General features: G+C 34.8%; 1 protein-coding gene across 1 annotated transcript in view; it reads right to left on the bottom strand.

Annotated features, from left to right (window-relative positions):
• Window positions 1–14545, bottom strand: part of SLC26A7 (solute carrier family 26 member 7) — a 208157-nt gene that overhangs the window by 140766 nt on the left and 52846 nt on the right. The window contains exons 2-3 of the mRNA XM_068525701.1: window positions 11106–11216; window positions 5240–5412 (exon numbers count right to left, since the gene is read on the bottom strand). Coding sequence (XP_068381802.1) covers window positions 5240–5412; window positions 11106–11216 — 284 coding nt within the window. The remainder of the gene's footprint in view (window positions 1–5239; window positions 5413–11105; window positions 11217–14545) is intronic.

The following is a 14545-nucleotide window of genomic DNA, read 5'->3' as shown; positions in this document are numbered from 1 at the left end:
TAATAGACACACACTCAATAAAAGAGAAAGGAATCCAAAGATAACACTAATGATAGTTATCAAATCACAAAGGAAGAGAACAAAAGAAGAATAAAGGAGCAAAAACACCACAAAACGATCAGAAAACAATTAACAAAATGGCAATAAGTAGATAAATATTAATAATTACTTTGAAAGTTAAAGGACTGAATGTTCCAATCAAAAATCCACTCTACATAGAGTCACTGAATGGATAAAAAAACAAGACCCATATATATGCTGCCTACAAAAGACTCACTTCAGAAATAAAGACACCTGCAAACTGAAAGTGAGGTGTTGGGAAAAGTTATTCCATGCAAATGAAAATGAAAAGAAAGATGAGGTAGCGATATTTATATGAGACAAAATAGACTTTAAAACAAAGACTGTAATAAGAGACAAAAAAGGACATTACATAATGATAAAAGGATCAATCCACGAAGATATAACAATTGTAAATATATATGCACTCAACATAGGAACAACTAAATACATAGACCCAATATTAACAGACATAAAGAAAGAAATTGACAGTAACACAATAATAGTGGGAGACTTTAACATCCCACTTAAATCAATGAATAGATCATCCAGACAGAAATTCAAAAAGAGTGGCCTTAAATGATGCATTATACCAAATGGACTTACTAGTCATATATAGAACATTCTATCCAAAAGCAGATGAATATACATTCTTTTCAAGTGTACATTGAACTATATTCAGGATAGATCCCATGCTAGACCACAAAGCAAGTTTCTGTAAATTTAAGAAAACTGAAATCATTTTAAGCATCATTTCCGACCACAACACTTTGAGACTAGAAATTAATTACAAGAAAAAAAAACTGCAAAAACACAAACTCATGGAAGCTAAACAGTATGCTACTAAACAAAATTTAAAAATCAAAGAGGAAAAAATGAAAAAGGAAATCAAAAAGTATCAGGAGATTAATGGAAATGAAAAGACAAGGATCCAAAATTCTATGGGAAGCAGAAAAGGCAGTACTAAGAGGGGACTTTAGAGTGATACAAGCTTACCTCTGGAAACAAGAAAAATCTCAAATAAACAACCTAACCTGATACCTAAAGGAACCAGAAAAGGAAGGACAAACAAAACACAAAGTCAGCAGAAGGAAAAAAATTATAAAGATCAGAGAGGATATAAATTAAATAGAGACTAAAAAAAAAAAAAATTAAAAGGTCAATGAAAGGGGCTTCCCTGGTGGCGCAGTGGTTGAGAGTCTGCCTGTCAATGCAGGGGACACGGGTTCGAGCCCTGGTCTGGGAGGATCCCACATGCTGCGGGGCAACTGGGCCCGTGAGCCACAATTGCTGAGCCTGTGCATCTGGAGCCTGTGCTCTGCAACAGGAGAGGCCGCGATAGTGAGGGGGCCCCCGCTTGCCGCAACTAGAGGAAGCCCTCGCACAGAAACGAGAACCCAACACAGCCATAAATAAATTAATTAATTAATTAATTAATTAAAAAAAAAAAGAATGTGAAAAAAAAGGAATAAATGTTAATCTCATCCAAAAACACCCACATAGAAACATCCAGAATAACACTGGACCACACATCTGGGCATGGTGGCCCAGCCAATTTGACACATAAAAAAAATTAACCCTCATAATCTTCATTCAACTCTTTAAAAAAAAAAAAAAAGTCAATGAAACCAAAAGCTTGTTCTTTGAAAAGATAAAGGATCATAAAAGATTACTAAGAAAAACTATATGCCAATAAAATGGACAACCAAGAAGAAATGGACAAATTCCTAGAAATGTACACTCTCCCAAGATTGTACCAAGAAGAAATAGAAAATACAAATAGACCAAATACCAGTAATGAAATTGAATCCATTAAAAAAAAAATAAAAACCAAAAAACAAACTACCAAGAAACAAAAGTCCAGGACCAAACAGCTTCACAAGTGAATTCTAGAAAACATTTAGAGAAGAGCTAACATTTACCCTTCTCAAACTACTCCAAAAAATTGCAGAGGAAATAGTGCTTTCAAACTCATTCTACAGCACCAGCATCACCCTGAAACCAAAACCAAAGGTATCAAACTAAAAAGAAAATTACAGGCCAATAGAACTGATGGACATAGATACAAAAATCATCAACATAATATTTACAAACCCAGTTCAACAATACAGTAAAAGGATGATACAGCATGATCAAGTAGGATTTATCCCAAGGATGTAAGGATGGTTCAATATTTGCAAATCCATCGATGTGATACACCACATAAACAAAGTGAAGAATAAAAATTGTGATCATATCAACAGATGCAGAGAAAGCTTTTCATAAAATTCAACACCCATTCTTGATCAAAACTCTCAACAAACTGGGAATAGAGGGAACATACGTCAACATAATAAAGAACCTATATACCCCACAGCTAACATCACATTCAATGGTGAAAAGCTGAAAGCATTTACTCTAAGATCTGAAATAAGACAAGGATGCCTACTCTCACCACTTTTATTTAACATAGCATTAGAAGTCATAGTCACAGCAATCAGACAAGAAAAAAGTTAGTAATTCAAATTGGAAAGGAATAAATAGAACTGTCACTGTTTGTCCATGACATGATAAAATACATAGAAAATCCTAATGACACCACCAAAAAACTACAAAGAATTCTGTAAAGTTCCAAGATACAAAATTAATATACAGAAATCTGTTATATTTCTATAAACTAACAATGAATGATCATAAAGAGAAATTAAGAAAACAATCCCATTTACAATTGCATCAAAAAGAATAAAATACCTAGGAATAAATCTAACTAATGATGTAAAAACCTGTACTCAGAAAACTATAAGACACTGATGAAAAAGTTGAAGATGACACAAACAGGGACTTCCCTGGTGGCACAGTGGGTAAGATGCCACACTCCCAATGCAGGGGTCCCAGGTTCGATCCCTGGTCAGGTAACTAGATCCCACATGCATGCCGCAACTAAGAATTCTCATGCCACAACCAAGGAGCCCATGAACTGCAACTAAGGATCCCGCCTACCACAACTAAGACCCAGTGCAACCAAATAAATAATAAATAAATAAAATTTTTTTATAAAGATGACACAAACAGTTAAAAAGATATATCATGTTCATAGATTGGAATAATTAATATTGTTAAAAGGACATACTATCCAAGGCAACCTACAGATTCATTGCAATCTGTATCAAAATCCCAATGGCATGCATTTTTCACAGAACTAGAGCAAATAATCCTAAAATTTATATGGAACCACAGAAGACCTCTAATAGCCAAAGCAATCTTGAGAAAAAAGAACAAAGCTGGAGGTATCACACTCCCAATTTCAAACTATACTACATAGCTACAGTAATCAAAACAGTATGTTACTGGCACAAAAGCAGACACATAGATTAATGGAACAGAATAGAGAGCCCAGAAATGAACCCACACTTATATGGCCAATTAACCTACAACAAAGGAGGCAAGAATATACAATGGGGAAAAGACAGACTCTTCAATAAATGGGGTTGGGAAAACTGGGCAGCTACAAGCAAAAGAATCGAACTGGACTACTCTCTTACACTATGGACAAAAATTAACTCAAAATAGATTAAAGACTTAAATGTTAGACCTGAAACCATAAAACTCTAGAAACAGGCATTATGTTCTTTGGTTCTGTTTTTTTTTTAATTAAAAAAAAAAATTCAGGTAGTATGCTCTTTGACATTGGCCTTAGTAATACTTTTATTGGATATGTTTCCTCAGACAAGGGAAACAAAAGCAAAAATAAACAAATGGGATTCATCAAACTAAAAAGTTTTGTACAGCAAAGTAATCTATGAACAAAACAAAAAGGTCACCTACTGAATGTGAGAAGATATTGCAAACAGTATATCTGATAATGGTTTAATATCCAAAAAGGTATAAAAAACTCATAGAACTCAACATAAAAAAAAACATACAACCCAACTAAAAAATGGGTAGAGGATCTGAACAGACATTTTTCCAAAGAAGACATACATTTGGTCAAAAGACACATGAAAAGATGCTCAACATCATTAATCATAAGGGAAATGCAAATCAAGACCACAATGAAATATCACCTCACATCTGTCAGAATGGCTATTATCAAAAAGACGACAAATAACCAGTGCTGGTGAGGATGTAGAGAAAAGGGAACCCTGGTGCACTATTTGTGGGAATGTAAGTAAGTGCAGCCACTATGGAATACATTAGGGAGGGTCTTCAAAAAATTAAAAATAGAAATACAATATTATCCAGCACTTCTACTCCTGGGTATTTATTCAAAGAAAATGAAAACACTAATTAGAAAAGATATATGCACTCCTATGTTTATTGCAGCATTATTTATAATAGCCAAGATATGGAAGCAACCTAAATGCCCATCAGTAGAAGAAGGAATAAAGAAGATGTGGTCTATGTATACAATGGAATATTACTCAACCATATAAATAATGAAATCTTGCCATTTGCAACAACATGGATGGACCTAGAGGGTATTATGCTAAGTAAAATATGTCAGACAAGAAAAGACAAATACTGTATGATTTCAATTATATATGGAATCTAAAAAACAAAACAATAAATAAACATAACAAAACAGAAGTAGAAATATAGAGAGAACAAATAGGTGGTTGCCAGAGGGAGGTGGGTGGGGAAAGGAAAGAAATAGGTGAAAGAAAATAGAAGTACAAACTTCCAGTTGCAAAACAAATGAGTCACAGGTATGAAATGCACGGTGTGGGGAATATAGTCAATAATCATGTAATATCTTTGTATGGTGACAGATCTTAACTAGACTTATTATGGTGATTATTTTGAAATATATAGCAATATTGAATCACTATATTATGTAACCATAAGATAAATAAATACAATGTGATAAATGTAATTAACACTGCTGTATGTTATACATGGAAGTTAAGAGCGTAAATCCTAAGTGTTCTCAGTACAAGAAAAAAATACTTTTTTCTATTTCTTTAATTTTGTATCTATATGAGATTATGGATGTTCATTAAACTTAAATTCCATGATGTATGTATGTCAAATCATTATGCTGTACACCTTAAGCTTATATAGTGCTGTATGTCAATTATCTCAATAAAACTGGAAGAAAAATTCAATTGACAAGAAAAGTTGACTTTAATAAATAAAGCACCAATTGCCTTTTCTTTGCTACTGTCTCCCTTTCTTTATTCCCAAGTTTCAGTATACTTACCTGAATCACACCTCCCAAGAAGGAAACAGCTGCAGCAACACCAATCCTTTGCATCTCAAAGTCAGATAAGCCCAGCACTCTTGTGTTACTCTGTGTGGTAAGGTTCTGACTGTTCAGAGGGACAAGCCGTTCCACTGCATTAGCTGATATTAAGGATGTCAAGGCAAACGTGCCTAAAGCGGGTGGGGGGGGATCTTCTGTTAGTAACAGACTCAGTAAACATTATTGGATTCCACCATTAAAGTTGAATCCATGTTGTAAAACCAAAACAGATCTATTAGAAGCACTCTCTTCTGCACCCCCACTATTCCACCATTCACTCCATGGAATAAACAGAAGCCCACCTTTTTATATACACATATTTCTTCCACATACAACCACGCCATCTACTTGCTATTCCCTCCTAGGCCATACATTTTCCTACCTCTCTGCAGACCTACATAGAGAATGTCCTCAGGACAGGGATTAAGATCATGGTGTGGATTTGAATCCAGCTCCTCCATTTATCACTATCATGATTTAGAGCACATTACTTTGAGTCTAAATCGCCTCATCCATAAAATGCGGGTAATAATGCCTATATTTTAGAGTTTGAGAAGAATATAAATGAGATGATAAATATGAAGACCTCAATAGGCTCAGTGGAAAATATGACTCTTTGCTGAATCTGGGGCTCATTGACTGAAATGCTTGCTGCTCCAATCTACTTATGAAAACATTCTTGTCTTTCCTGCTCTGGCTCAAATTCCATATTCAACATAGATCCATCCCAAGCCAGGTTAAATCTTTCCATTCTCTGTGCTCTCATAACAGAGGACACTTTTATTATAGTATAACAACAACATGCTGTGGCCCATAAAATGATGAAACATACCATTTCTGTCTATTGTAACTAGATAAGTTTCAAAGGTATTTCCCAGGAATTGTCCTGGCCTGACACAAATGCAGGACCATTTTCAGTGTGTTCCCCTCTTCCCACCAAGAGTTCTGATGCTCTTATCTTGGCACAGCATGTCTGAGAACGTAGCCACACTGGCAGGGAAATGCCATTTCCCAAAGAGAGGGTTCAGCAATTTTGGATTAAAGAAACAAATTGCAGCATGGTGCAAACATTCCCCCAACCCTTTACCTAAAGACTTTACTTTGCCCCAGGTCATAAATGACACTGTGTAAAAAAGGGCCTGTCACAAGATGTAGGCATCTCAACAAATGGCATTCAGCCTCATAGGGCAAGGGAGCCAAGTCAGACAGAAACAAGGTCTCAGTGGAAAGCCGACACAGACAATCCTTTGGTTTTACAGGATAAGCGAGGCAGTATGTGCTGTGATTCAGAATAGTATGGTGATTGTAGCCTCCAATAAACCTCACCTTAAATCTCAGTACCATCTTAATCTCTTTATCTAAAGACAGAAATCATTCCTCACCCAATGGGGTTGTGATGAGACTTAAATGAAATAATGTACTATACCACATATCACAATATATTGCATGTAGCTGACACCTAAAAAAGGTAATTCTTAATAAGATTAAAACCAGAATGCTCTGTTATAGTCTGTTATTCAATGTTCACTGTTCCATTGAATTGATGGTATATAAATACATAGAGCAAATTGAATATAGTTCTCTTAGGGAGCTAAGTCATTCTCAATAAATCATCAATAAATATCAACTGTCATGATCACTCTTCTCATCATATAGTACTAAATGCCATAGGATCTGCTCTTGCCTTATTTTTTCAAGATATGCTACAACAGAATTTCTCAAAATCTTATATTGCTGAAAGTAAAGAAGTGTGTATTTTGGTCTTTAAATCTAGAACATAGAGCAAAATGATTTGTACAAAAGCCACTGAACAAATGACTAGCGAACTGAGAACAAAAATGATCTAGAGTTAATTTTTGAGTTTAGGCCTAGCTTTCCTAAGATTTGAAAGAAGATAAGAAGGAATTGAATGGTAAGAGAGAACAGCCATCAAAAATGTTTTGTTGAGAAAAGAAAAGTGAGTCTCACCTGTGTGTGAGTCACATCCCAAGAAATTCTCTAGAGAGAGACATTGCCAGCAATGGATATGGGGCTACCTACTGTGCCAACATGGTTATGGGAGTATCGCCTCTTTTCAAAGGATGACACTTTGCTGTTTCTGAGACAGTTGAGAACAATCAAGGATGTTGAGGCTGCTGGTGACTATATGATGATGTTGTGAATGACATTTTACCTTCTCTATCTTATTGGTCTTGCTTTGTCTTTATCTCCTCCCTACTACTCCTCTGCTCTTTCCTTCACTTTCTCAACTTTTCATTCTGGTTAGGCTTTAAACCTACTAGTGGTACCCTTAAATACCACTAAACCCATCTAGTAGCTTAAGAGTGGGTGGCAAGACGTAATAGGAAGTGAATTGGGGCCTCAGAATTGGACAGGCCTAAGTTCAAATTCCTAGTCAAGTTACCTAACCTCTCTCAGCTTGCTTATTTGTAAGATGATGATAAAATATATGGCTACAAAATTTGGGTAGAGATTAAATGATATTTCATATATAAAAACATCTGTCACAATTCCTACCACATTTGGTAAATAATTGTTTGCTTATTTTCTTTTCTTCTACAGAGTATTCTATGGTCTCCCTAATCTTTTCTCTAAATTAATGAACATATTTTTCTCTTTAAAATTTTTTTCTCTAATTTAGAAGATAATTATATCCTACAAATTGTCACATATGGGTTATCTTCAACAATTTTTTTTCCACTGGATTGATACCCAAGTTTCTGTTCTTTTCCTTTTTATTCTAAGTTATGTTCTTTGCAAGTCACAAGAGGCAATCAATGATTTATTCCTTTTTAAAATATATATGTATTTTAAATTTAAATAAGAAAAATGTGCTGTTAAAAATACAGCACATTTGGTGTCTTTATATTCTAGCTTTTGAATTATTTGCTTTTAAAGATACCTCAAGCATTATTTATTATTGCATTTAGTAATTCATTATTGCATTCTGATTACCTGAGTTAGAGGTAAAATCCCAGATAAAGTAATTTTTCTTTATGAAAGCAACATCAATCTCTTAATAGTAAAATAGTAAAATGGAAGTAGGCATTCCCACACACATATATACACCAAAATAAAGTACAATAATATTATTTAAAAGAAAAATATGTTCTCTGTACTAAATGTTTGCAGAAAATTTAGGTTGGTTCCTATAATTAAGATCATCGGAAGGTCAAAAATAATTAGCTTGTATATTTCTCCTGATATATATATATTATATATATAATATTTAATATTATTAAATTTGTTAAATACAGAGCCTTATACAAGTGGTAATGTGTATATATATAAATATAATACTATGAGGAAAAAGGATCATTTCTTCTTTACTGATTCTAAAGACTTCTAAATCTGTTGGGATAAAAAGAGAAATGAGGAGGTCCAGATGACTCTGTCTTTTGGAGAAGTGCTTATGCAGAAATAAAATGCCTTAAGCATTTATTGTGCTATACATATCTATAGTAAAGTCTGTAAATTATATGTATTTTGAAATGTATATTATTTACCTAGTAGACTACAAGGTTCCTATAGCTGTTAATAATATTTGTTAAATACAAAGTTTTATATAAATGGCAATTTCAAAACCATGTCACCAGTAAAATGTTTATGATTCCTTAGGAAATAAAGTGGTTTATGTAAATACATACTTAGGTATATCAAGTTAAGTATTTTTGACTTCTTAAAGTAATTATGGTCTATTGGGAAAATTTTTTTTACCTTTTCTTTTATCCTTTGTTTAACAGAGATGTTTTGAGTTCAGCTCTAAAAATAATCTGCTTTTTCTTGCTGATGACATATTTAAATGTTTTGAAGAATGAAAATAAATTTCCGTAGGAAATTAGGGAGCAGGAAATTTTGAATGTAATAGGCTTCAAGAACTTCTAATTCATTATTGTGCTTTTCTCCCTTTACATCAACACTAAAGGAAACTGCATTCTTGAGCAGCTGGTTGTAAAGAGGAAAAGCTTGGGCTTCAGATTTGGCCACACCTGGGTTGTAATCCATGCACCTACAACTTAATCTGTGCTGTCACAGAAAACTTTATGAAATGAAGAGGTATTTTTTACCTAAATATGCAAATAATGATGTCTATTTAAAATAATTGTATTAAGATAAAATAACATATGTAAAGCTCTTAATAAAGCATCTAATAAATAGTACATCTAAGGTTCTCAAATTTAAGTACATATATACACATACATGTGTAGATAGATAGATAAGTTTTTTTTAAAAACTGGAGATTGTGTGAAAATGCTCATTCTGATTGAATAGATCTTAAGTGAGAACCAAGATTTTACATTTCTAGCAAGATTCCACATAAAACTGATCCTGCTGGTTCGCGGACCATACTTTAGGTAGCAGTGTTGTAAATGTCTGATAATTGTTGATCCTATCCTCCATGACAAAGTTGATTACATAAGAAGCCAAATTTACATAAATAAGACATTATTTTATGGGTTAATTTCTGCATGAGAAAATGCATGTATCAATGTGGTAGGCAGAATTATGGCCTTCCAAATGCATCCACATCCTGTAAATACCTTATGTTACATGTCAAAGGGTAATTAATGTTGCAGATGGAACTAAGGTTGCTAATAAACTGACCTTCAGATAAGAAGATTATCCTGGATTGTCCAGGTGTACCCAGTGTAATCACAAGGGTCCTTTAAACATGGAGGATGGAAGCAAAAGATCATAATCAGAAAGAGATTTCCCTGCTGACTCTGAAAATGAAGCATTGAGCCAAGAATTCAGGAAGCCTCTAGAAGCTGGAAAGGTTAAGAAAACCAAATTGTTCTCTAGAACCTCCAGAAAGAAATGCAGCTCTACTGACATCTCAATTTTAGCCCTGTGGGCCTCATTTCAAACTTCTGATCTTTAAAACTATGGGATAATAAATTTTTCTTGTAGGAAATAAAGTTTTCTTCAATAAACTGACCACTGAAGAAATAGACACAAAATGGTATTACTTGCTTATAGACTGATATCTTGCATAAACAAAATGGATAAAATTGCCTCTATGGATATTTCCCCTTGAGTACTTTTATTATTATTACCATAATATTTAAGATTAAGTTATCATTTTTGTAACGATACCAGCTTTTATTAATTTTTATGTAGAAAGTAATAAATTAGACACTTGTACATTAATTATCTCATCAATACAATTATGATTTTTTTTTGACATTTTACTATCAAGAAAGCAGCAAATAGGCCTTTAAAACTTTGCCCAAGCTCATGCAGATAGCAAACACCAAATGTGACACACACCCAAGTCTATCTAACTTCCAAGCCCTTGTTTTTAACCAGGCTGCTCTATTATCAGATTACTTGTTCACATTTTATTTGGTAATGAAATGCTAGGCAATGTAAGAGATATACTAATTAGAGGGCATTGTAGAACCTAGCTTGGAAGAACTTAAAAGATTGTTTAATCTAAATATTAATTACATGGAAAATAATTTTTAATATTTGAGTAACTAAATTTTATAGTCTTTTCCTCAAAGTGCTTATTTTCATCTCATTGTAAATTCAGAACATTTATCCTTCTCTTACAGTCTTTTTACAACTTAAAAATGAACAGATTCTCTAACAATAACCTTGGTTACATAGTAATATAGCAATAAATCACAGTATGTGTTGAGGCACAGAAAGTTAAATGTCTTGCCCTAATATTTGCTGATATTATTTGCTGATAATATTTGCCCTAATATTTTCAGTAGTAAAGTAAGAATTACATTGGAAATGTAATCCGTAACAAATGATCACTTGAGTCCCCTTCATTAGTAATATGAGAAGCATAAGCATAGACAGAAATTATTACCTGTGGCAACATGACGTCCCATTCCAAATATGGCGTAAATGATGGCAGGAAACAGAGACCCATACAAACCAAACACGGGGTGCACAGATGAGAGAACAGCAAAGGCCAACCCTGTGAAGAAGAACCACGGTAAATAGGACCATCTTATAACCCCAAGATACAGTCCATTACAAAGTAGAATGGATATTGGTTTATTTAATGATGAAAGGAATTATGATGTAATTATTCTACTTGCTCAGTGAAAGACTAGCATCATTGTCCTAAATAACAGAAAATTTACTCATTAGCTCATATTTACATTTCAATTCTAAAACCATTCTTTTTGGCCTACTACTTTTTACTTGATTACAGAGATGGCTACAAGAAGACATTAGCTCAGAGTGTCTTCCTGGTAAAAGTGAGAATCATTTTCACAAGTTCATTCTATTCACACAATAGCATCTGTGAAATAGGCAGAACTAGTAGCAATACCACTGACAAATAAGAAGCCTGACATGAAAGGTAATTAAGACTGGGGCAAAAGGATGCACACATTCAAAGGTGCCTGGTTGTCTGGCTAGCTGGCTGGCCTAAGATTGTGTATCCCAGTGTTGGCCAGTGTGTGAATCCATGCATATCTCATAACTAGACCCCAGCCTATATTCAGGTACAATTTCTTAGAGTGAAAAATAATCAACTTCATTTATTCAAAGAATAAGTAAGGTGTACCTTAAAATTGTTCATTTCTGTTCTCCTTAGATACTACTGCCTGCACAGTTTGTTTGTCACAGGCACATAGAAAATTTTCCTAGACATGTCTAAATTACCACTAGCTATTTAAACGTGACCACAGTATGCATGAGGATAAATTGATTAAAGTGATCTTGTTTGCCGCTGATCCTTGGCATTAAACAGCTAGTTCTGAGGCAGGAGATAGATGGGCCCCAGGATAGAGATTTACAACTTGCCCGCCTGTTTACATTCCTTGGGGAGAGAAAAAGATGGGCTTCAGGCTGGACACTTACAACTAGCCTCCTGTTTACATTTCCTGAGACAGGAGATAGGTGGGCTCCAGGTTAGATATTTACAACCAGCCTCCTGTCTGCACTTTGAAATAGAAATAACAACAGAACAGGGTAAATAGCTAGGCTTTGTCTCCTGAGGACACTCTAAGATAACAGTCATGGCAGGAACAGAGAGGGGCTAAACCCTGTCTGAGTAAAGATCAAGAGGTCATGCATTTCCCATCCTTGGGGCAAGGGAGACACTGCGCATGCGCAGAAAGGCTCAAAAAGGAGGGGGCACCACCCCATAATATGTGATGCTAAGGCCACCCCTGGGCTGAAATCCATTATGGAAAAAAGTTGCACGTGCATATTGGGAAGCGTCCTACGGCAGGTCAGGTGTGGAAGAAGAAACCAGATAATTGGCCAAAGGTAAACAAAGACCCTGAAGAACTGCCCTATATAAGTGACTTAACCGCCTCTTTACTGCTCTCCTCCTCATTAGGGAGGACGCCCACACCCTTTCTCTCTGGGTGTGCGTCTCTGCCTCGCTTCTATCTTAACAATTTCTTTGTGTTCTATCCCACTTGTTGTGCTATGTCTCTAATAATAAACTTTGTACCTGTTTTTACAGTTTTTGCCTCCATGAGAAATGCATTTTTCACTGGGGGCGAGAGCCGAGGAAAAATAACTTCTAGCCTCTAGCCCTTGATGGTCTGGTGGCTCAAGTTCCTGGTTTTCATCCAGGCTACCCAGGTTCAATTCCTGGGCAGGGAATTAAGCCACTGCTCACTGCTGCCTCTCCAAGATCAGTTCAGCTAGGTTCTGATAATCCGTTCAAGTTTACACGGTTTAATGATAGCCATTTGATTGAGCATAATGGACTTGACAAGCTACAGAAAGATTTGAGGAAGGAGCTGGCATTAGAACCTAGATTACCTGAACATTAGGCCAGTTAATTATTCACACTATGGAGCCTGACAATCTGGTTCCCATATCAGTACTTTCTACTGTTTAACCTTTACTATTTTAAAGTTAAATTTAATCTCTTTAAAATAAATAAACTCTAGTTTTACATCAAATATTTTGTTTTAAGAAGTACAAGATATTTCAGTTACAATTAAAATGCATGAAAGATCTACCAATAACCAGTCCCTTCTTCAGTGTTAAAAACCTGCTTGGGGAAAAAAAAAAAAAAAAAAACAAACAAACAAAAAAAACCTGCTTGGGTTGCTTGTTTGCTGACAATGTATTCCTAAAAGTCTGGTAAAGACAAATAAAAAGTTGTTATAGAAGAGTCAGTGGCAGAGGCTGCTCTAGAATTTCACACAGGCAGGATGAGAGGCAGCAATCTTGCTGTTGAGAAAGGTCATGTGAAAGTGCAGGTCTCCAAGCCAGGTTAACAGTATAAAGCTAAACTTTCCCCCACCCCAATAACAAACACCTCCTGGCATTTATTATAGTGTAAGCAACTGTGTAAAAACATTGTGTGCATTAAATCAGTCATATGGAAAGCTAAAAAGCAACTTTTTCTCATCCATTTTCAGAATGAGTTACCTGATAAAAATTACCTATCAAGAGACAGAAATACAGAGTGCTTCCAAGTAAGAAAAAATGTTGCCCACATTTCAGATCACCCAGATCTACTAAATCAGTGATGGGGGGGAAAGGGAAATATGCATGTGGCATATTTAACAAAAGCACCTTGGCTGAATTGCTTGGACACTAAATTCTGAGAGATGAGGTAAATACCAACAGAATCAAGTTTGCCGGAAGTACCCTATTTGGCTAATTTCTACTCCACCTGCAACAGCAAACGTAAATACAAAACTAGAAGCAGCTGGATTCTCTCCTCTTGCCTTGTGAGTAGGTACGTTTTGTTTGCTTTATTACAAAACTCATCTCTCTCTTTCTCTCTCTCTCTGTTCATCCCAAGTGAAATCTATAAAAAATTAGTTCAAAAACAGAATTTCTTTGGATCTCTTATTCCTATCAAATTAAAATAGGAATAATCGTGGAAAACATTTCTAACTGCAATCTTTAAAAGATCTCTAGACCTATAAATGCAAAATATCACTTCAGTAGATTTTACAAGAACGATCTCAAAGACCAGAAATCATGTAGACACTTCCTTTATCTCAAATGACACTGATACTGAGCTTTCACATTAAGCAAGTGTTGTACACTCTCAGTGAGAATCTACTTCTCTGCTAATATGACAATGAACAATGGCCAAAATGAAGGAATGAACTAATTCAGAAATACAATGCTTTAAAATTTCAAGTACCCCTTCCATAGATAACTAGAAAACCCAAACCACCCTCCCATACCCACCTCCAAAAAGGAGAGGAAACTGCATAAAGTTTTCTTTCTCTGATTCATTTATTATTCTGGTTCATACTGTAACCAAAATACATATTTTCATACAAACTAAAATATGTTAAATCCTCCAAAAAT

Source organism: Eschrichtius robustus, chromosome 17, assembly GCF_028021215.1.
Source record: "Eschrichtius robustus isolate mEscRob2 chromosome 17, mEscRob2.pri, whole genome shotgun sequence".
Lineage (NCBI taxonomy): Eukaryota > Metazoa > Chordata > Mammalia > Artiodactyla > Eschrichtiidae > Eschrichtius > Eschrichtius robustus.
The sequence above is the reverse complement of the archived record's forward strand: the minus strand, read 5'-3'. Positions and strand labels throughout refer to the sequence as shown.